At 32.1% G+C, this 24,366-nt stretch overlaps 2 protein-coding genes and 1 long non-coding RNA gene across 5 annotated transcripts in view; 1 reads left to right on the forward strand and 2 right to left on the reverse strand.

Moving 5' to 3' along the window:
• Positions 1-1,530: 1,530 nt before the first annotated feature.
• Positions 1,531-24,366, forward strand: part of LOC143082358 (uncharacterized) — a 49,500-nt gene continuing 26,664 nt past the window's right edge. The window contains exons 1-2 of the long non-coding RNA XR_012980361.1: positions 1,531-1,786; positions 3,559-3,783. This is a non-coding gene — a long non-coding RNA (uncharacterized LOC143082358). The remainder of the gene's footprint in view (positions 1,787-3,558; positions 3,784-24,366) is intronic.
• LOC143082357 (uncharacterized) lies at positions 2,394-9,116 on the reverse strand. Its single transcript, XM_076258002.1, has 5 exons — positions 8,979-9,116; positions 5,192-5,248; positions 4,722-4,844; positions 4,184-4,294; positions 2,394-3,770 (listed from the first exon to the last, which is right to left on the reverse strand). The coding sequence occupies exons 1-5, from the start codon at positions 9,043-9,045 to the stop codon at positions 3,493-3,495; spliced, it is 636 nt and encodes a 211-aa protein (XP_076114117.1). The 5' UTR covers positions 9,046-9,116; the 3' UTR covers positions 2,394-3,492.
• Positions 11,050-24,366, reverse strand: part of LOC143082355 (uncharacterized) — a 69,847-nt gene continuing 56,530 nt past the window's right edge. For 2 of the 3 annotated variants that reach the window (XM_076258001.1, XM_076257998.1), the window contains 7 exons: positions 23,896-23,934; positions 23,123-23,212; positions 21,907-21,978; positions 17,961-18,002; positions 15,695-15,736; positions 14,821-14,893; positions 11,050-11,186 (listed from right to left, as the gene is read on the reverse strand). In XM_076258001.1, the coding sequence (XP_076114116.1) occupies positions 14,865-14,893; positions 15,695-15,736; positions 17,961-18,002; positions 21,907-21,978; positions 23,123-23,212; positions 23,896-23,934 (314 nt within the window). In that variant the 3' untranslated portion in view covers positions 11,050-11,186; positions 14,821-14,864. The remainder of the gene's footprint in view (positions 11,187-14,820; positions 14,894-15,694; positions 15,737-17,960; positions 18,003-21,906; positions 21,979-23,122; positions 23,213-23,895; positions 23,935-24,366) is intronic. The other variant, XM_076257999.1, reaches the window with a different exon arrangement.

Here is a 24,366-nt window from a genome sequence, read left to right on the forward strand (position 1 = left end):
GCCTTCGGCGAAGAACAATCCATTTTTTTAGCGACAAACCGTAAACAATTTTTTTCTTTCACTTTTAGCATTACATATAGTGGCAGCTGAGGGTCAAACAAACAAGTTTTTTTTCTCAGGGTCCAAAATAAATTTTTGTTTTCACAAAAAACTGGAAATAAACTTTTTTTTCCAAAAAAAACCATAGCCCCCCCCCCCCCCCCCCCAGAAAATCTAATTGTTGCTGCCTTAAAAATCAAGTCACTTTTGTGTGGTCCTCCAATTTGAATAATATTCAAGATGTCTTGCAAAGCTATTTCATTTTTTTTTCTGTGACGCCTTTGCCTAATTATATTTGCATTCTATTTATTTCACTTGACTTTGCAGCTTTTAGCCTGTTCGCTCACAATTAACCAGTCCATCTATAGTCCAAATAAATATGACGTATTATTTGGACTAGTCCAACTATAGATAGGTGTTTGAGGATAATCTCATCAATGAAGTGATCTCTCATTCTTTTTTAAATTCCATTATGACACTGACTTGACTGATAGGGGATTAGAAATCGATTAATAATTAGAACAGGCACCGTAATCTTCCTTATCAGTGACCCGACTCACACACATCTTCAAATAGACTGTCCTTATGCAAATTCAAACATAAACTCCATCTGATCAGTTGAAATAACATTGGTAATACAAACCTTTAATTATTTATCTGTGATGCCTTCCTTTTGCGAGGACATGTTATTTTTTCCTACACATGTTCTTTGATTCAAATATGTCTTGCAATTTTTTTCTGTGCCATCTTCAACTTCAGGAACCGTCATAATTATTTGGACAAGTGTTCCTATATAAAGCTTGCTGTAGAACCAGGGGAGGAGGGGTTGGCCCTATCTATTTACACAGGTCCCGAATTTAAATAAATTAGAATTCTTGAATCCCCAAAAAGTCAATCCTGAAATTTATCCAGAGCTTAAAACACACAATCTCGGAGTCCTGGAAAACGCCCTATTTTCCCTCAATCATAGCTCTTTGTTACTTGCGTTATTACTTGGACCATCCGCTAAAGTAAAAAAGTAACATTAGGACCTATTAAACAGCTATGACTGTATGTGTGGCAATGGTTCCACAGCTACAGTACGGGTAGAGACTTATTTTTATGGATGTCAATCAGTCTAGATGTGGGACTGGTTGGACAGTTGTCCCAGTGTAACAAACACCTGCTGTGCAATATCCTCCAGCTGACTGTCCATTGTTTAATAGAATTGATATTTATTCATTATAAAGGATTGAAAATGTTCTAAAATAATCATAGAATTAAACAAAAAACACAGTTAATCATGTTAATCTAGAGTCATAAGTCATTAATGTCTTTTAATTGTCTTGTTCTCTTTGGCCAAAAAAAAACCATGTCTGTTTAAGGTTGCATTGCTTACTTTAAAATAAAATCTGGTAGGTAGGTCAGTATTTTCATTTTATTTTATTTTTTGTAACATGACGGAGTCTTGCAGTTTTGTCTTGTTGTGGTCCCAACTGATCATGGGCCGAGTTTACCTGTATTATATTGATTGGATTATTTCCCTTTGTCATGGGTTGGAAGAAAATGGTGTCAAGTGTTTATTTCATCTCATTAGTCATGTTAGTCGTGAATCTCTGTAAAACCACTATCATATTCACAATTATAATTGGCATGCATCAGGCAACTCTCACTTTGACATTAGTTCAGTTTTTTTTCACATAACAGCAGAAATAGAATGACTTGCAATTGGTTGTCGCTCAAAAGTAGGGTTGGTCAGCATGGTCAGGTAACCGTTAACAGACATATTTTATTTTGGCCTTGTCATGTGTCTCACACTACCCATACAAGTGATAAGCTATTGTTAGCTACATGTACACATATATTCCTCAGGCCCTTTTAGACTTATTAGGAGGATTCTTGATAATACCAAAATTATGCAATACTGTAAGTTCAGAAATTAATGCAAGATTTTTATTATTGCGAAAAATGCGACAGATGTAAATGCAATAATTTAAACTCGCATTTTGAAATATTTTATATGAATTAAACAGAATTTTTCTCAAAAATCGTAAAAATAAAAATCGCATTTAAGTCTAAAATGACAAAATCACAAATATAAATGCGCGCAATAATTTCTGAATTTACAGTAACATGCAATTTATTTTTAATTTTTAATAGATATTTCTCAATGATTGGAACTATTTGTCTATGCATGGCGTAAGAAATTTAAAGATAGCCGGGATACATTTATAAAAAAGTTAATGAATATATTCTTTTATCTCCAGTTGATAAAATGTAGTTTTTTCATTGACAAACATACTACATCTCATTACCCAGTCCATGTTATTTATAAAAACAAACAAAATTTACAGTTACAATATTTATTATCCATATACATGATATACGAGATCATACAATGATAACTTATTGGAGCATGCCTGTAAATATGCTAGATTGTTGGAAAATACCCATATAGTGTTAATTACTTTGTTATCACATTGATGGCCTTTTATTATTTATGTGAACTTTTTTATTGTTGGTTTAAACCTTATTGAATGTTGCTTCCATAAACAAGCAAAATATTTGACATAAAACCAGTATATTTTCCTTTTCATTATTTTGTAGGGATAATATAATATTGCAAAAAAGTGAAACCCTCATGTGTTATAATCATAACATAATATTACGTAAAGACATGATAGATAAAATGAACCAATCCAAACATGAAAGATGGAGATGTGTAAACTAACAGATATTCTCAAATAATCATGACATTTGGAAATGTTCATAGCTTGAGCATGTTGTAAAAAAATGCAACAATTTATCATTTAAAAACATACACAAAAAATGTAAACATACTAAATTAATCCTTAAACACTAGTGTATTCTATTGTGAACAACAATAAATATTTTTGTTTTCTTTCTTCAAAATTAAGTATGTTACTAGTGTATACTAAAGTTTTAAATATATGTTAGTCCTATTTCTCCAGTGTGTGAATTCAAGTATTCATTAATTAACTGCATTATGTTAAACACCACTTTTCTTACTAAGCTTAATCTTGAGAACAGCTTTTAATTCAACTTACCAAAACGGGAAGCTACATAAGCATGTACTCAACTTTTATACATTTACTAAATTGTATAATTGCTTTTTTTCAGTTTTTTTTATATTACATTCTTATGTTAATTCAGTAGTTTTGGTGAGGTGCCTTTGAAAATTGGTACTTGCTGCCTTTTTTAATTCTGCTATTAAATTAGAAAACCATATTTATAATACACTCAATCTTAATCAATCAGGAGAAATCCCATAAAATTTTAAACAAAAGATAAAGTTAATATTAATGCAGATTTTAATCTTTTCTCAATCTGCATTTGTAAACCAAATGTCTTTTCATTGCTGGACCTAATTAACTCAAATATAACAATAATCATGATAATAGTATGTACATGTATAAAACAGAAGAAGTTAGTTTTAATGTTTCTGTTATAAACTCAAAATCTTAAGTGTTCTGTACTGATGTTCCAGTTGTTCAAAAGTAATTCTGTTTGTTTTTGTAGGTGCTGTACTGCAGTTGCCTGATTGCGTTTCATCTGGGTATGCTTTGCAAGAACTTTGAATCCAATGATAGCTTTTGCTTTGTCATAGCTGTCTCTGAACGACTTTTCCCATGAATGTTGATTAGTAAGCCTTCTGTATTTTTTAAAAGATTCCACTTCTGGATTTTCTGTACCCAACAACAGCTCCACCAGATCAGTTGAGCTCATTTTCACTGAAATAGAAATGTAAGTATGCATAAGTACATGTATCACATGATTTATATTCCAGAGAGGACCCTGCTGAACTTGTGGTCTAAGAAGTAAATCTAAATTCTCTAATTTTCATGCGTTTTTCACATTTCATGGTGTGAGCAAAATATTTTTAATCTAGTGAAAATTTGTTCTCAGCAAATCATGGCATACTAAAACTCCAAATTGTACACAACAAACTAAAAGTTGAAATAGTACAAGACTAACAAAGGCTAGAGGCTCCCGACTTGGGACTGGCGTAAAGAAGTTGCGGTGTTAAACATGTTTGTGAGATCTATTACTTTGAATTTTGATAAAATCCCCTTTATGCAGTAAACAGAGGTCATTTTCAATTAACACATTTTTATTTGGCAAGATGAAAACTGCACTACTATACCTTGGTCAGTACTTTTAGCTTTATTTGTTTGTACTCTTCTCAATTCAATTGGTTCATTTTTATCCACTTCTTTTTCATCCACTTCATTTTCATCCGTAAGAATTTGATTTGCTGAGAGAAAAAAAAAATGCATGATTATAAGAAAAAAATCTCACATAATGTACAATTGACTGGACAACATGAAAGCATAATCATTCAATTGCGTTTCAGTTACACATGTTACATTAATATTACAACTTACCATTTTTTCACGGAGTAAAACCCTTTTTTTTTTTGCTTAAAAGGAATACTTAATTTTATTTTAAATTTATATAATTATTTAATAAGATTTTTATTTGTTTGTTACTATTTTACTCTTTTATTTTCTATTCAGTATTTTTCATTTCTAAAGGCATGTGACAGGAAACACCTTTTTCGTCCACACACTGATTATGACACAATTGAATGGTTCAGTAGACTGAAAGTGTGAATAAAAAATCAATCATATTTTTAAGGATATAGATATTGTTAACACAAATATAGAAAATAAAATACATACCCAAGTTACTTTTCTCTTCAAAAAGTAATTGTCTTCTTGCACTTAAACATAATGGTTTTGCCATTTTCCGTTTATTTAAACTTCTCTTTGAACATGTTGAATGTTTTTTCATTTGAGAAACTCCTAAAAAAGAAGGATTAGGGTTTATATTGTATATTAAAGTACTTTAAAGTTCAAATCTGAATGACCTAAAACATCAATATGTTCTGTATGTAGAAATAATGTTTTTCATGGAATTTTTATCTGTCCTCTGTATATGCTTTCACTGAATTCCAACATGTTTTACATAATTCCTAAATAAAAAAAATTCAGGCCGCCCCCACACAACAATAATATATAGTAAAAACAATATGATTATATACTGTATCAGTAGTATTTTCTTTCTTTGTTTGAGTTAAAAAGGGTATTTAAAAGGCTTGGTAGCTGCTAGATGTTATTAATGATGAGTATACATGTATACATGTAGATACCTTTAATGTAGGAGTTGTATAAAAGTTTGGCTTTGGCATCTTCCAACTGCTTGTATCCTGTAAAATAAAACATTTAAATGTTAAAAAGATCAGATATAATTGACCACTAATTCGAGGTCGAATCTTTAAATATTCTCGCAGTAATTTTAGCGGACAAATTCCAACATCTGATTGTCGGGCCACAAAAATTGAAGTCCCTCGATGTAGCTGGTCTGTTTTTGAAGACGCCAAGTATATTTTTATATTATGATTAGATTTCCAATTTTAATGGCATGATTAGACCCTTCCCTGCCACATGCAGTTGTCATTTCACAAACTCGCAGAAATGCAAAAAAATCCCATTGAAAAAGCACTAGAAAATAAGACAGCTTCATATCTGGAGCTACAAAATTCGGGCAAAATCTTTTTAATATTTTTTAACAGATCTATAGTAATAGGTTATCTACTGTCAGGTCTCTTTAACTTTGATCTTGCCATTCCATCAATCATTTTCCTTACAACAAATAATTGAGACATATCTTCGTAATTATTAATCTTATTATAAAAACTGATAGCTGAAATATAACATTTCACCGTAGATGGAGCCATGTCCAAGCAAGACATAGATATAGGAAGATGTGGTGTGAGTGCCAATGAGACAACTCTCCATCCAAATAACAATTTAAAAATTAAACCATTATAGGTTAAAGTACGGCCTTCATCACGGAGCCTTGGCTCACACCGAACAACAAGCTAAAAATGGCCCCAAAATTACTAGTGTAAAACCATTCAAACGGGAAAACCAACGGTCTAATCTATATAAACAAAACGAGAAACACGTATATATAACTACTGTACATCAGATTCCTGACTTAGGACAGGTGCAAACATTTGCAGCGGGATTAAACGTTTTAATGGATCCAAACCTTCTCCCTTTTTCTGAAACAATAGCATAACATCACAAAATAGAAAAACATACGATAAAATATCAATTGGCAGACTTAACTCAATAAAAAAACGTATGATTACACAATGAACGAATAAATTTGATCTGCGATATCTGAATACAAATGCAGTTAATTAAATATTAGAGACAAACATTCATGACCAAAAACCTCACAAACAAATTCAAACACATGTATGCAATGAACTGAGTAATGTGATTCAATGGTATTGGAAAACTATGATCTAAATCAAAACTATCCCTAAATTTAGCCAAAGCATTTAAAGCTCGTTGATAAGCTTGAATTGTATTAGTAGCAAGCGAACAATTAATTAATCTGTTTGTTTCAAACTCAATATCAAATCTCTGAACTCTTCTGGGTTGTTTTCTGGAACCGACTCGGCCCCGGGTGCTAGTTCCCGGAATTTCTTCAACTGAAAACGAGAAATCGAGTCTGCAATTTCATTTTTACAACCATCAATATGTTGTGCTTTAAACTGAATATTGTGCTGCATTGTAAAAAGAACAAGGGGGCGAATAAATGCCATCACACGCTTCGACTTGGCAGTTCTTTTATTGATAATGCTAACTAATAAAATTGAGAATGGAAATGGGGAATGTGTCAAAGAGACAACAACCCGACCAAATAAAAAACAACAGCAGAAGGTCACCAACAGGTCTTCAATGTAGCGAGAAATTCCCGCACCCGGAGGCGTCCTTCAGCTGGCCCCTAAACAAATATATACTAGTTCAGTAATGCCATATTGTCAATTCGAAATAAAATCTTTCGATTTTGGAAATTTGATGCCCATATAAACATAGCTAAAACAATTGGAACTAACTCTAAAAAAAGTAATGTCCCTCATGATTGGCATATTTGACCATGCTTCCGGCCATTTATATTGTGCCCATTTACCATCAAAATATGCAACACAACCTAAATCAGAGTTACCACAGCTGTCAGTGTACAAATGCAACGTTTCATTTGTTATCCACGTGTTTTCTGATAGATAACAATCTCCGTTAAAATGTTCCAGAAAAATCAGCCAAATTTTTGCATCTTCTCTGAGATCATTGTTTATTCTAATTGAGTAAAAAGGCTTTTTATTTTTCATAGACCCTATGACATCATAAAACCTGCGAAGGAAAGCCCTAGACGAAATAATCGCCCTTAATCAGAAAGCCATCAAACCCACTACTGATTTTAAGTCCTTGTGTGTAATCTTTTTATTCAACAAAATCGTATTCTGACAACCATTTCAACGGTGTCAATGACCAATCCTAAAAATTTCAAAGATGTTACAGGTCCAACTGTTTTTTTCCGAAGCAATCGGAACACCTAGTTCCTCACAAATATCTGAAAAAGTGTCTAGCATCATTTGACATACAGGTGTATCCTCAGGGCCTCCAAATAAAAAATCATCCAAATAATGCACAAGTGATTTCACTCCACTCCGTTCAACTACTAACCAGGTCGAAAACTTATTGAATAAATTATATGAAATTGAACATCCCCTAGCCATACTTTTATTTACAAAGAACTTTTCATCAAAATAAATGACTAACAATTCAAAATCTGTTGGGTGCACTGGCAGCAAACGATAAGCGGACTTTATGTCCCGTACCCCAATCAATGCAGACTTTCCGAGTGAGCTGACCATTTGTATAATTTCATCAAAAGATGCATATTGAACGGAACATGCATCGCGATCAATAAAATCGTTGACCCCGGATATGATAAATGAGATATTAACCTCCAACCTTTCCCTTTTGGTACTAGACCGATAGGAGAAGTCCTAAGAGTAGAAATCTGCTTCTCTAAAAAAGGACCAGCCATCCTACCCGCTTTTACCTCCTGATCACTTATCCAACATTTCAACTTTATGACAATTTGCCGACTGTAAAATTTTGGAAATAAAAGAAATTCTCGGACCTGAATATTTCAAACGACAACCACATAAAAATCCTTCATATAATTCTTTTGCTACACCTGCAAGCGGATATGCCCTCAGCAGATTTTTCAAAACACCAATCTTAATAGGAGTTCTACCAAGTCGCCATAGTTCTGATAAAATCTGACTCTTGACTCGGCGCTCATTGGGCGAAATTAAAACTTGGGCCCTGCTCTATACTCAGCCCCGGGTGCCCGAAACTGAAACTGAGAGCCTGTGTTATATTGTGTATTACCAACATGTGGTCTCACATTTCCCAGTTGTCTTTGACAGTTTATAATTGGATGTGAACCATTACACCTTAAACACAAATGGCTATAAAAACAAGGTGTTTTCCAACAGCTTCCCTCATAGTTATAACTATACCATTTGTTCACATGACCACTACTGTCTTGAATATTACTATTAGATACATTTAAGGACACATTTGAGATAGTATTCACTGGTTGCATATATAACAACCAAAGCTCATTGTCTATATTACTCAATAAACTGGATGGTTCATGAGATTTTTTTAGTCTATATTGCTCATCGTAATTTTTCCAACCCATACCTTGGTTTCTTTGAGCCCCAAGGCGTATTGTGTGCATGTATTTTAACAATTCTTTAAATCGGTTTACGTGCACAGCACAATAAAAATACATAAAAATGATGAAAGCATCTGTCCACTTTTCAATATTTGTAATTTTTGATTGTTGAGAAATGGGTTGTAAAATGAATTCCCCTTGAGCCCATGTCAACTTTTGTTTGTCAGAACCCGTGTTGACTGAATTATTTAATAGACAAGCTAAATCTATGAATTCCCCTTTCAATATTTTTTCTTTAATTGACTGTGTTACATTTATGCCTAGATTCTCATGAACACTTTCAATTCTATTGGGAATTTGTACATAATCATTATTGGTCACATTACCTGTTTGTGACACAAACTGTGTGTTATCAACAGTTGGCTGGGGTCTATTGCTCGTCTTGGTTGCCATGGTAACATGTCCGGAATGTGGACGGAGTTGTCCTGATTGCTAGAAAATGTTGGCATCAACATTCCTGTCGTTGATACTGTTGCAGTTGTTGGTATGGCAGCGCCGTCATGTCCAGAAGTTGTATAGATAGCCTCAGGCCTTGTAACCGTCATAGATGATTGTACTGACGCCCGTGACGAAACTCCATTTGACACCACCGGGGTCCTTCTTACTCCAGCTCTTGCTGATGCTGTACGCTTCCTGGTACCTCTTCTCAACATACTGAAACTCACAATCAGATTTATTTATTCATTTATTTTTATTAAATGTATTTATTTACTTATTTCAAATTTATTCGTTTTGTTTGTGTGTGTAACCAAAAGTCTTTAATCAATGACAATATATCTTAAAGCTGTATCCGTTCAAACGATGTATTATCGTTTTTGTTGAATTGATAGTATGTCGTGTTCTACGAAGTAATTACTTCCGCAGCAGAATCACTGGGTGAATTATTCACCAAATATAAAGTCACCACAAAAATCTCATTTCTTTAACTTAAGTCGTATTGTGATTAAATAATTTTTCTTTTATTCATATTCGGCACCACGTGGCGGCCACGCCGTTTCGAAATTCAACAATTTCTAACTATTTTACAATTTTTTTTATCAAAACAATTTTTTGTATTATCCATATATATCTCTTTGCCTATTATACATATATGAAATACCAACTTTAATATCCACTATAATAATTCAACTTGATATTTTTAAAATACTTCTCTGTATTGTAATTATACACGTCTGTTCACTTGCAGCTCAAAGATAAAAAGAACGCTAACGTCAAATTGACGTCACCACTATACATCTTATCGACTACATATGAATTTATAAAGGAAAGCCATGCAACGGACGAGAGTCAAACTTTCCACTAGAATTATCTTACCATAACATATGAATATAATAAAAAAGACGTCAACACATTTGACAATATCCGATATGAATTACAAATATAACATTAAACATTTAAACTAAATACATGAATTTGGGATAGATAAGTGCCGTAACACGTCTTATAGTAATGCGAATTCACACTCAACAAAACAGTCACAATTGGGAATAAGTCACGTTTTGGTACTAGTAATTAAAAGATTAAAGTCAAATGTATGACTTTCTTTGATATATCAATGTGTCTGGGACACGCAATTGATGCCCCAGCAGAAGGCAAAGTGTTATTCTTAAATAACTATAATAATATGTTTGACAGCCATGGTTCCTCAAGATGATATTCAACATACCTATAGTGAGGCCGAGCTAAGTTTGCTGTTAATATAAAACTCAAGTTGAGCAAAATGTCATTTATTCAAAATCTATCATTTATTGAGAATGACATATTAACAATATCAATAGTAACAAATATATGACAATTACATTAAAAAGCAACGGTTGGGTTTTAAAATGCCCGAAATAAAATAAACGAAAACCAAATAAATGTACTAGTATGTAACAATCAACAAACGACAAACACTGAATTACAGGACAGGTCCATACATACAGAATGTGGCGGGGTAAAACATATAAGCGGGATTCCAAGCCGCCACCTAACCTGGGATAGTGCTGTAACAGTATAGTTAGTTTACCTTTTATCCACGTAGTGATGCAATTTTGCCCTGGATCTATACATGATGTGTGGCTTCAAAACAAGGTCGTTGATCTGTCACTTTTATTTTATTTGAAACATATTACTACGTTTATTTAATAATAAAAAAAATATTAAAATGATTTTTTGTTAATACACTTGTCCTATCATAAAACAACAATTAAATTGATGGAATGCTACTATGAATATATTTGATTAATTAAAATTTGTTTTTAATGATATTTTCAATATGATAAATAACAAAACTATATCTACAACACATGTATATGCATAAGAATATCTACAACATTTTTTTTATCTTAATCCACTGCCTGCCATCGAATAACAGTTAAGTAGTAAGCCCAATAAACACACATAATGATGCTAATACATTGACGTAAAGTTTGTATAGTTAATTGAACCATATTTCGAATATACTTTTTACACTCACTTCCGACCAAATAAAAAAATACTGAAATCTTAATCTTGATAACTTCACGCAACCTTTTTCTTGTACTCCATAATACCTGAATAAGTAAACAAATACGAGTGATGGGTTGAATTCAAAACAATTATAATTATATTCAAACATAAATGTACATTAAGGTTTGCTACATTGTAAACAACGACATCAGTTGGTGTGTGTCTTTAAATTAGGCTGTAAGTTTTCTCATTTGAATAGTCTTACAGATATTTTTTCGGCTCTTTTGAAGCTAGATATGTATTATGAGTTTTGTCCCTTTTAGAAGATGCGATAACACATAATAGTTACTAGCTTTACGTCATTTTGGTCTCTAGTATTGGTTGTTGTCTCGTGGAAAATTATTCATCCGTTCATTAGTTTGAAATATATGACGACAAACAAATTAGTAATTGATTATGCATATCCGGCATAAAGCTACCTGTGTAGTATTTTTTTAAGTTGTTGGAAATTGACATTCAATTAAATGTTCTAATTGTAATGTTACTCTGGTGAAAGTTTTCTGTACACTTATCCTTTAACGTCATATATATTGTGATGTCTATATATTTTAGCAAATCATCGAAATAATAAAATTGAAAAAGTATACTAGTTCAGTGATAATGGTCATTATACTAAACTGTAATAGGTTTTCATTAATACACACATTTCTCTCACTACAATCTAATACGCTGTTACATACACGAGCAAATCTTACAAGTTGAGATGTATAAACACCATAAGATGGTGATAAGGGTGCCCAATAAACGCAGGTAGTACACACATTTTAAAAACTTTTTTTATGGTTACATGGCAGATTGACTTTTAAAGCTAACATTTACAGGTGTATATGTTAGAATCAGCTCTTACCTTTCATCAGAACTGTCAGAATAATTTATGATATAAAATAAATTCTTGTTAGATCAACTAAATTCGAGTGTAGATTATAGTTCAGAAAAACGTTAATTAGATTGATTGATTCGTAGTTGCTTTACGCCGCATTAGGACAACAAGGCTATACCGCGGCGAGAATCAGAGCAGCACTCTGATCATGGTTAAGAACAGTACATTTTATTTTGAAACTCTTGAGCAGTTAATAACAGTAAAAGGATAACATCGAAAAAAAATCCACTCTTGGATATATCTTGGTTTCGTTATTTCACAATATTCTAATCTTAGCTTTTCCTTTCTTTATTTATATGAAATAATGCTAAAGCAATATGATTTTTGAATTTAATGTTGCAGTAATTGTTGTCAATAGTAATACTATGAATGTCTAACTTGTACAGTTGTGGTGTTTTATTTTCACCCAGTATAATTTACTCGAATAGTGTTTAATGTGATGGACCAGAATCAAGAAAAAGACATTACAATCTTCACGTGTTATGAATCAAAACTGGTTTAGTGTAATTATATTAACAACAATTCGTAAAGCTAAATGAAAACAAAAGATAAATAAAAAACGATGTTTAATTAAAATAATTGAAGTAATAACTATAATTTCTTGGACAATGGACAAAATTCGATATTTTTAATTGTGATTTCAGAAACATTTCCATACAGATATGTGTCTTCTTATTATTGCGATACGTAGCCAGTCGCATAGTTCACATTAATAAAAACATGACATATAATTTCAATATTTACAGTAGATACTAGTGCTGCCAAAAAACTGTTTCGTTATAGAACGATCAGAATTTGTTCTATGATAAAAGCGTGCAAATCTTTTAAATGCAGGATTGATAGTGACCGTCGATTATTCTAAAACAGTTTTACTGACAGTTGCTGATTATTTAATTTGAAATTATAACTGATCCCAATTGTATTTTTAGTGATTTCACTTGTAACAAGAAGGGGTTATATGAACTATATTTTTTTTTACATAAATAAGGCCGTTAGTTTTCTCGCTTGAATTATTTTACATTGTCTTATCGGGGTCTTTTATAGCTGACTATATGCGGTATGTGCTGTGCTTATTGTTGAAGGCCGTACGGTAACCTATAATTGTTAATGTTTGTGTCATTTTGGTCTTTTGTGGATAGTTGTCTCATTGGCAATCATACCACATCTTCTTTTTTATATATTCTAACATTACTTGCTTTTTTTTCGCTTTATGAATAAACCCATGCTCTAAATTCAATCATATGTTTTTGCACATGCGTATATTGGCTACTGCAGAATAATGAATTTTATCAAATTGGCATGCATTTTATATATTTCATTAAGTACTTAAAACACTTCCAAACTCTTAACCGTTGCACTTGTTGTTACTAACTCATTTATTATGACTGTAATGTGATGCATTCCGAAATTGACATAGTTGACCTAGATACGACAACTGGGTTGAGTTCAATATCGTAGCAGCTACGTAGATTTTGACTATTGAACGTGTAGCTATAGACTAGTTGCTACATATATATTGATAGCAGCTACGTAGCCGCTACGATATTGAACTTAACCCCGTTCATGCTGGCTGTTAAAAACCTCATCCCTCTGAAAAATCGCAGTTAGCCGTTTGCTTCTTTACATACCAAAAAAGGGAGGTTCATGGAAGAGCCTACACAATCGTTTTATCCTTATACACATCGGACATAGAAATTACCTTAATTCTCCTAATCAATTATTTCTTAAATACCCTAATCTGAAACCCATTCAACTTTCATGTTCAATGAAATATCAATAACCTCGTCAGTTGTTGTACTTAATCAAAGTTTTACAATCCCTTATACTCAGGTTATTAGGTGTAGACATCATTTTTTAAGTTTTTCATAGTTATATATAACATAATATTGACATAATGCCTACAAGTTCTCTATTCATATAAAAATCTGTAAAATTCTGAGTTATTTTTCAAGGAAAAAGAACAATTTTGTCATACTAGTCAATAGCCACGAGATGGTAGATTATTGGTCCACAAACGTTAGTGCTAACTTTTCAGTAGAGCAGTTAACATATAAAAAAAACCAGACACGACACGAGGTTTCGTAATAACGAATATTTGACTTTTTATGGAAGAGGTATCAGAACATTTAGTTCTTAGGAACCAGAACAGCCGAAGTTGTCTTACACTTTTCTCAGGAATCGCAACATTATTACAACAACATAATAGGTATACTACAATGAAATTACAAAGTCGCATTTGACATTTGACAAAGTGGCAGGAATGATATTCATTTTAATAGGCCAGATACTTTCCGAAATATATTTAAAAAATCACAAGCTTAATCTAAATTCAATTGTTAGCCTCTGCCAACAAACAACAGAATGCTTAAAATAAAATGTTAATGACCATATATTATGTGCAACCCTTTGACTAAGTAAACTTTCATTGTAGCCTCCTATTTTAAAATTTCGTGTTCCGAAAAACCAATCGCTTGGCATAAAGAATCATTGATTTGTATTGGCAGCATAGATTTCAAATAGTAATTCGGTTTTATGCATTAATCAACTGAAATTACCGTTGCCTTCAAATCTTTTTTTTTTTATTTCGTGATCTGTGTATTGTTGTTCGTCTGTCTGTCTGTTTGCTTTTTTTCTATTTTAGCCATGACTTTGTCAGTTTATGTTCGATTTATTAGTCTGAATTTTGCTTTGGTATCTTTTGCCTTTTTTGAGTATATTTTATAGAAAAAATATAAATTCATTTAAACTAATAGAATTTTGGATTCACCGCACTAATTTAACTAATTTTGTGTATTTACCATTTCAAACATGGGTTCAATCGATCATTATATCGAAACATCGGTCATCCTTGGCTATTTGCTTGTTGTTGACCTAAAAACAAAAAGGAATACAACTTTTCTTAAATCAATCAATTAAATTATATACATGTGTCGATTTGAGTACTTCTTCCTCATGAAAAGTAAAATAAAATACTCCGCGTAAATTCATAACAGGAAGCCAGTTATCAAATGGCAAAATCAAAAGGTCATACACATTGAATGAATGGATAACAAATGTCATATTTCTGCTTTGATACATGCATTTTCTTTATTTTTACATTTTTTTTGTCTGGAGCACACTACTGTTAATAAAGTCCGCAAGATGTAAACAAAAACGAGCGTAAAATACAAATTGAGATATACAAATGTAAAACAATTGGTAGAGGATATGGTATAAAGAAACTTCAATCTCAACTTTAATACAATCTTCTCGTAGATCTCCGTGAAAGAACCATGCATGAAATCTGCCTCATGAAAATAAAGAACATGTTGGTACATGTAGATAGCAGAGACACACAGCTTATGCAAACACGTGATACAAACGAACAATTTTTTAATTAAAAAACAAAAATCAAGCAGCTGGGTCGTTTTAGGCCGTGTGGGAGACCTACATGTATAGTTGTTAATGTCTGTGTCATTTTGGTCTCTTGTGGACAGTTGTCTCATTGGCGATCATACCACATCTTCTTTTTTTATTAGTATTTAGAGTTGTTTAAAACTTTTGACAAAATATGATTGAGCCAAGATAATTGTACTTGAAGTTGATAGATTCATGTTGGAAATATATTTTATAATTGTTCCCAATTAGTTTGTATAAGTGTTAATTGCAGCGACCAACGAATGTCTTAATTACCTTGGACGTTTTCTGAGTTCTCTGCCAAAAATCCTTGTGCAACTGAAAAAAAAACAATACTTATTTATATATGTACGAATGATTGCGCTTTTTGTATTCAATATACCATCTTTGCCACAAGTTTGGTTTTTTTCTGTTTGGTATTAAATATAATTAAGTTGATATAAGAAGATGTGGTATGAGTTCCAATGAGACCACTCTCTGTCAAAGTCACAATTAATAAAAGTAATCCATTATAGGTCAATGTACGGTCTTCAACACGGAGCCTTGACTCACACCAAACAGCATGCTATCAAGGGCCCCAAAAAATTACTTGTGTAAAACCTTTCAAACGAGAAATCCAACGGTCTAATCTATGTTAAAAAAAAACGGCGAGAAACGAGAAACATTTATGACCCACATCAACACACAACAACTTCTAAACATCAGATTCCTGACTTAGGACAGTTGCAAATAATTGCATCGGGTTTAAACGTTTTAATGGTACCTTATCTGAAACAATAGAGTAAGAACACAACATAGAAAGACACACTATAAAATATCAATTGGAATGGCTAAACTCAAAAGACGTAGTAAAACAAATGAACATTCATCGAACGAAAAAAATCCTGATGGTCCGTTTATTAGGCAATCTCCAGTGGTATTCAGCCGGGTTTAAGAACATTGGTGGATCTGCTAGTCAAATGCGTTTTGTTAGAATATATACTTTTCTACTTTATTTTTAGTGTTTTTGAAAATTTTGTTGGTGCTGTTTTAAGACCCCTCTACCAAGATATTTTTTTTGCATACAAACGTATAAAAATGCGGTTTTGATCGAACGTAATCATAGCATGGAACGTTGCCTTCAATTTAGCTCTTAATATTTTCCCGTTTGGGCTATATAATTATATAATTAAAAATTAAACAGACATAGAAATATGAAATAACACGAGTTCGCTTTTTTCTATTTATATCTTTATTTATGTTTATATCACTTATATTGTCATCGGAGGTATTCGGAGGCCAACTCGATAATTAATTAAATTGCGTAAAGACTAAAAAACACACGAAACGAAGCTACATCTTCTCGACACTATGCCATGTAAATTGCTTATTTTATACTTTTTATGATTTGGATAAATGTTTTGCATTGTTATTAATCAAATACATAATTTGAGTCAGTTTCGTCACCATGAATATGACAGCTAGTGCCCCTTTAAGAGAGATTAATTGTCCGGATATGTTGTACTAATTTTGCATCTTTTGTTTGTGGTTTATTAACTTTCCGCATGTTTATTGTTTTTCGATTTAGTATTAAATTAATAATTAAGATCCATTTTGTTACATCTGGTGGTTCGTTTATTTCGCAATCGAAAATAGAAGTCAGCAGGGTTTAAAAATATCCGTTGTTCGGCCTGCTAGTAAATGCGTTTTGTAAGAATATACTTTTTTCACTTTTTTGGTCTTTTGGAAAATGAGGTTTCTGCTGTTTAAGACCCATCTACCAGGACATTTGTTTTGTTTGCACACGTATATATATTGCAGTTTTGATCTTACGCTTTCTAAGGTTTGAGCGTTATTTTCAATTAAGAATTGGGCCGTGTTGAACATTGACCTTAACTCGATGTTGTGTTAGTATAACTCACACGTAAACTAAACACAATTATGTTCCCATTGATAAAACACAATGTTTACATGCAGTCGATAGTTAATGTAGATTTTGTGTAGGTTTAGTGACGATTAAGTTTACCATGTACATTTAAGGAAGAAACGATTTTTGAATAAAATTGATATTTATATTAATTATTGATAAAGTTCTTTGCATAAATATTTCTCTAAAACTGATATATTTATTTTTTACGAAAAAAATTAGCCCTATTAACCTCTTAAAAGATATTGAGACCCAAATCATCATCATTGCCGAACACATAATTCATTTGAAAAGGTCTTCCTGAATCGACTGAACGTACACAAAAATATTTGCTACTGGTCTTTACTCAAACAAAGATTCACGCATAGATGCATAACTATAAATAAAAACAAAGCTAATGCAAACACGCGATCCAAACGAACAAATTTGCAATTAAAATCAAATAACCAAGCAGCTTGATCGTTTAAATTTGAAAGAACATGTTGTTTTAATCAAAGCGATTTTTGACCAAGTATGATTTACATGTATCCAAGAAAGTTGTACCAGATATTGATATATTCTTGTTGCAAACACTTTATTGTGCCCAATTAATTTGTCTTAGTATCAAGTGCATCGACTAAATAATGTCTTAATTACCTTGGTCAATTGCTGAGTTCTCTGTCGGTGATATTTTTTCAACTGAAAAAAAAACAAATATGTAAATAGCATTTTTTATAATTAATATTTCTCCGAAGAGGACGCGGTGTGTCAGTGTAAGATCACCCCGATGAGGCCAGAGGGTGTTCTAACACTGACACACTTAGTCCGAATGGGATAACTATTTTACATCCCAGCTGTCTTAAATAAGACGAAAAACTATTTACAATTGATAAAATCTAGTTTAGCAAGCCACACAACCACTATAATATACTTTTTGTCAGCTAAACTTTTCTTCCTATCCAAATAAAGACATGAAAATGGAAACCAAGGATGCGAGTTCATTTGCAGAATATCTAACTCAAGATTTGTGAAAAAGGTCATTTATTCAGAATATCATAAAGCATTATATAACTGACAGTGATGGACAATTATGTCATCAAACAAAACTGAATAAATGACAACAATTGCAAAGGTGGGGAATAAATACCGCCACTCATCAATAAACAAATTACAAAACATAAACAAACAATTATATACAATCAACATATATATGATAGAATAATAATACTAAAACTTTTAAAAAAAAAAGGGTGTAGGTGGGTGGGAAATTGAAAATCTTTACTTTTCTGGCAAATCAAAAATAGCGTCTAGTAGCATTCAGTGCAATTGCGATAATGCGGGCGCAACTTGACGCTTGTTGAAAGTTAGCATGCACTTTAACCTCATTGGTCAATTAAAATATTTGTGGCCAATGATAATTAGTATTGACCCTGATCATGCCATGACCATGCTGACCTTGACTGCCTGTAATCGAAAACTTGCATAATTCCTAGACAAAGACCATGGAAATTTTCGGTTTCTTATTACACCATTGATAAGAAATAAAACCTACACAAGTTGAAACAGTAGCCCATAAAGCTAAAATTTAGTGTATAAAAATTTACTGCCAAAAATGTTTTTATTATAATAAAACTTATGTTTTATGGTAATAGTTGTTTCAATAAAGAGGTTGGAACATTGCATAAGGTTTTGTATTTAGCCAGTCAGTCATGTCAAATCATTTCAATGAGACCCCTTTATACATCGTTGGTTTGTTGAATCCAATATCTTATATATGAGAGGAACCGTTGTGAACTTGTAATATTCCACTATTCCAAGTTTACCCTTTCGGTACCTCGAATGTATAAGATAGCGCGGCCACTCTTGGTCTCATCGTCACTCAATTGGAGGTCATAGTTAGGGCATGATCGCTATGTGGATCGAACGCATAAGCGTTGCTGATTGAGAGGTCATTGTGTTTAAAAAAAACAAAGTAAAAAAAAAAAAAAAAAAAAAAAAAAAAAAAAAAAAAAACAATCCGCATAATACATATTAAAAAAAGCGAAAACAGAAAAACAGGAAAAAAAAAAAAAAAAAAAAAAAAAAAGCTCGGCCTGTCACAATGGTTTTACTATAAATATTTTTTTTTTTTTTTTTTTTTTTTTTTTTTTTTTTTTCGGTTTTAGAGGTGTTCGAATATTATGGGTTTTGAATATGATATATTCGGTAGGTTCAAAAATAGATATTATTTCGTTTACTCATTTGGTGTGGTAGGAACCGAAGTACAAATGTAGTAACGATTACTGGAGATTGTGAAATAGATGGTGAAATGGCCACAAATAAACAGATCACGCAACTTTGGGACTTCTACTTATTTGAACCTTTAGATAGGCTGTGCTTGGTATATAGCATGAAGCGTTTGGTATTTTATTTTCGGAACTAAAAATGCGCATGAAATATCTAAACAGCTTCAAACTGAACATGAGATTTAGCGATCGTTTAACACAAATACGAATCTATTAGAATGTTATGTGGTCAAATGGTTATTTAAAGAAGCCAGATGGTTAATATCTGAGAACCAAGTAATAGTTCGTATTAATTAGTTCACTTGATTCCTTTCATCCCTTTTCAAACCTCTTATGGTTAGCCACACAACCACTATAATATACTTTATATATTACTAGATAATGTATATCCTTTATGACACCCAAACACGATGTTTAGATATGAAACCATACCATATCAACTCGCCCCACTGGCCAATCGACCCACAATATATCGCCACTGTCTAAAAAACTTACCCACTTATGAAAAAAGGTAACATCCCATTGAAGAATCAGTCCCACAACTCACTTATTTACCAAAAGGGTTAAAACCCCACTGAATTAAGGTCTGCCACCTCGGCCCACTTTTAAAAATATTTTGCCTCCTTTTTAAAAGACTTAATAGCTCATGAAAGGTCATTAATCAAAATTTTAGAAGATTCTTGATTTTCTTTCTTTTGTTTTGAGACCTAAATAATGTCAATACAATATAAGGGAAAGGTCCGAGTCAGCCTTTTCCCGCCATATTTTAAATCTCAAGTATCTTGAAAAGTAGGTCCATGACCTATCAATATTTGTAGCTTTTTTTTGTTATCCTTAACGAAAACTCTACCGGCTTAAATAATCAATTTTGAATTCTTGATTTATTCATTTTCACCTAACCTCAACTAAGGACATCTTTAAATTACTGATGGTTAGTATACACTCGATCTTTGTGTAGGGGTATGTTTCGTGGGTTGATAAGTTAATTTAAAGGTCAAGAGTCCGAATCCCAGCATAGACACTGGATGTGTGTACATCAATTTTGATAGATACACTTTTCCGTCTAAACATTTCTAAGTTTTATATTGGATTTGCCATTCCCACCAAAATGTTACAGAACAAAGGAAAGCATGCAAAACAAAGAAACTCAAACTGGGGTGAGATGGGGTGATACGGCTCAGATCACCCCTGCTAGACCAGAGGAGCTGGGATGTAAGATTGTCTGTAATCTCCTGCAAAATTATGCATAGTCTAAATATTCATATTGTTCAGCGCGTTAATAATCAAACAAGTATATATGTTATCTTAGTATCTTAAAACAAATAGTACTTTATCTAATATATAGATTCAAGACCTGTTGGGGACCTTCTGCAGTTTTTTTCTTTCTATGGTCGGGTTGTTGTCTCTTTGACACATTCCCCATTTCCATTCTCAACTTTATGTCCGACTTCTAAAAATAACGTACATTTAAAATAGATTAATCAAATTTCATTGTATGAACCAAATAGTCATTTCGGCATGTTCTTTTTCAAAACTGATTCAATCTGAGTTGAAAATCGCAGTTGTGTACACTCGTGTTTGTCTATTAGTTAGATATAGGAAGATGTGGTGTGAGTGCCAATGAGACAACTCTCCATCCAAATAACAATTTAAAAAGTAAATCATTATAGGTTAAAGTACGGCCTTCAACATGGAGCCTATTAGGTTCCTTTCACAACATGGTATTGCTTGGCTTCTTGTAAACATAGCTCATACTACATTCTCCTATTCATATATAGTATTGTATATTAACGTCTACGGACGACTCAGAACTAAAGTTATGACAGAGTTTCGATAATTTAAAAACTAAGTTTCGCTGAAAACTGAAGCAGTAAGATGGTATATTATAACCTTTCTGCAGAAGGTACGGTTTATTTTGAGCATTTAGGTCATGTCAAGGCAGACTATTTAACGGGTAGCCGAAAGGGGTTCTTACAAATAAATTCATTATAAATGCAAAACGCTAGAATACAAACAAAAGTTGAATTTAAAAAGTATATAGCCTAGGTAATCTATTCAAATTCAAAGTTTTGTAAAATGTGAAAAAAGGGAAGTATAATATCCATCGATTCAACATGTCAAAAGAAGGCAGTTATGCGCCATATTAACTAACGTAAATCGTCCTTATTATTTCTAACATTATAGAAAACATTGTTCAATGATCTAGGTATTGTTGAAATTTATTAAATATTCAGATCCATCTTTCTATACAAATTTAATGATAATTTCAGGAAATATATTTAAACTATATACATGTACATGTAGTATTCTACATTTACCTGCAAGATTAAGGAACAAAGGTGTACTAATGATTCCAAACACTATTCCAATTATTGGTAACACAATCCGGGCTATAAAATTACAATTTACAATACAACATTATTATAGTAACAATTATTTTGATAAACAGTATGCCCTTATTACGATACTATTCTTACTTAGGTCTCTAAAACCTCTGCTGTATAAATATCATATGCATAATGTGTATACGTGTATATGTGTAAATGTATAAACAAACCATTATTTTTCAAGCAGGTCAACATACACCTAGTAACTCTATAAACTATTATATATAGTACGTGTATTGATAATATTCCGAAGTTGTGACTTTATGATATTGAACATCGAGATTATAGATGGGAACCTGACATTAAACAGAAAAGAATATAAATGCATATGAAATTTCTTCACGAAAGAGGCGTGGTTGGTGAATGAGTTGTAACTTTCAAGTTTAACATTGGAAATGATAGCATATTTCAACTACAAATAGTGATGAAAGTCCTCATTTGGTGCAACATGTGGACCAGGATCTGCTTACCCTGAGTACCTGAGATCAACGCCAGTTTTTGGTGGGGTTCGTGTTGTTTAATCTTTAGCTTTCTATGTTGAATTGTGTCCTGTGAACTTTTGTTTGTCTTTTTCATTTTTAGCCATGCCGTTGTCTGTTTATTTTTTATTTATGAGTTTGAAAGATCCTCTGGTATTTAATGCTTAGTTTGTTTCTATGTGTGTTACATTTTAAAGTTGTGTCGTCATTCTCCTCTTATATTTAATACGTTTCCCTCGGTTTTTCGTTTGTGACACGGAGGTTGTTTTTTTTATCGATTTATGAGTTTGAACATCGGTATACTACTGTCTTTATTTATCTTAAGAACCACTTTTGGGACTGCCACAGAAATATGTTGCGTGATAATCTGTTCATTTGATCTCAATCCCTTTTAAATATCAACCGATGAATAGACAATAGTAGTCTTTCTCACAAATATTTTTGTCTTCATGTTTTTGTTAACCTCAAATTCCAGCTGGGTTAAAGCACTAATTCGTGAATCTAAATTATCTACATAAATATGATCGTAGGTCAGTAGTTAAGTTGATATTTAAACAAGCAAAATTTTATTTAATTGTACATTTGGATTTTTGTACTGACCAGCTAGATAATTGACATGTTTTCATCCAACTTCGGAAATCTTATACTTAAATTTCTGATATACGTACTAATACATGTAGAATCATCAAAAAGCCCACACACTGTGCATATTCCGACAAAGAGAAAAGAACATGTGATGAAACTCACAGTCTTCAAAACTGAAACGAGAATTGTTTTACATGTTTCAAAAATTCAGTTATAGTGACATAAATGGACATACATCAGTTTTTTTGCAAGACAGACTTGTTTTGTCGCCTCATCTTATGTAATTGCCATTGGAAATTATGTTATTTTTATTTTCATTTTTTTCTTATTTCTAGATTTTATTTAAATGTTGTTGCGTCATTTCATACATCTGTGGCAAATAATTTCCTCTATGATCCTAAATCAATGAAAATGCATGACATTCAAATCGTGTTGATCAGCCATTGAAACAATTATTTTAGAGTTTCGATCACTCTTAGGAAATGTGGTATGCAGCTGTGCAACAGATCTAAGTACGATTGAATTCACGTACCGACAAATAGTTTGAATAGATTGTGAAAAAAGAAATGTAATTGTAGTCGTCGGTCGTGCTAACAATCGTAAATATCAGCTTGAAATTTATACAATTAATTAACATAAAAAAGACAGAAAGCAATGCGCTTTATATATTATTTATAACTCATTAGTCCGATTGTCTTGAAACCTGATAAAATTGTACAGAATATTAGAGTAATTGATTTTTTCATTCCATATCAAATATATACGGTGTTCTATTAAATATTTACACTGAATTTAACGGAACATAATGAATTATCATTTTTTTAAAAATAAACGAGTAATAACGCTGTTAACCTACCTGGAATTGAGTTGATGCACAAGCAATTTTGCCAGATTTCTGCAAAAGGAACAAAGAGTATTAAGTGTTTCAACAGTACCCGTATATGTGTATTAGTTTAAAGCATGTCACTTAGATTTTTCTTAAAACGTAATTAATAAAAGCACCAGTAGTACACCGCTGTTCGAAATTCATAAACCGATAGAGAAAAAACAAATCCGGGTTACAAACTAAAACTGAGGGAAGCGTATCAAATATAAGAGAACTAAGACACATATTTAGCATATTTGCATTGGAAAAAAACTGTTAATATGTACATCAATATTGGTTCCTTATCCCGGCCTCTCTAACATAAGTATAGAACATTTATTATGGTTACATTAATATTGAAGTTGTGTTCATTAATACGGATAAAGTTTATACGGATAGAGTTTATGTCTTTACCTGAATGGTTTTTTTACACGAATTGTTTTGTTTCCAAAATAGCTTGAT

Source organism: Mytilus galloprovincialis, chromosome 7 (genome assembly GCF_965363235.1).
Source record: "Mytilus galloprovincialis chromosome 7, xbMytGall1.hap1.1, whole genome shotgun sequence".
NCBI classification, from domain to species: Eukaryota; Metazoa; Mollusca; class Bivalvia; order Mytilida; family Mytilidae; genus Mytilus; species Mytilus galloprovincialis.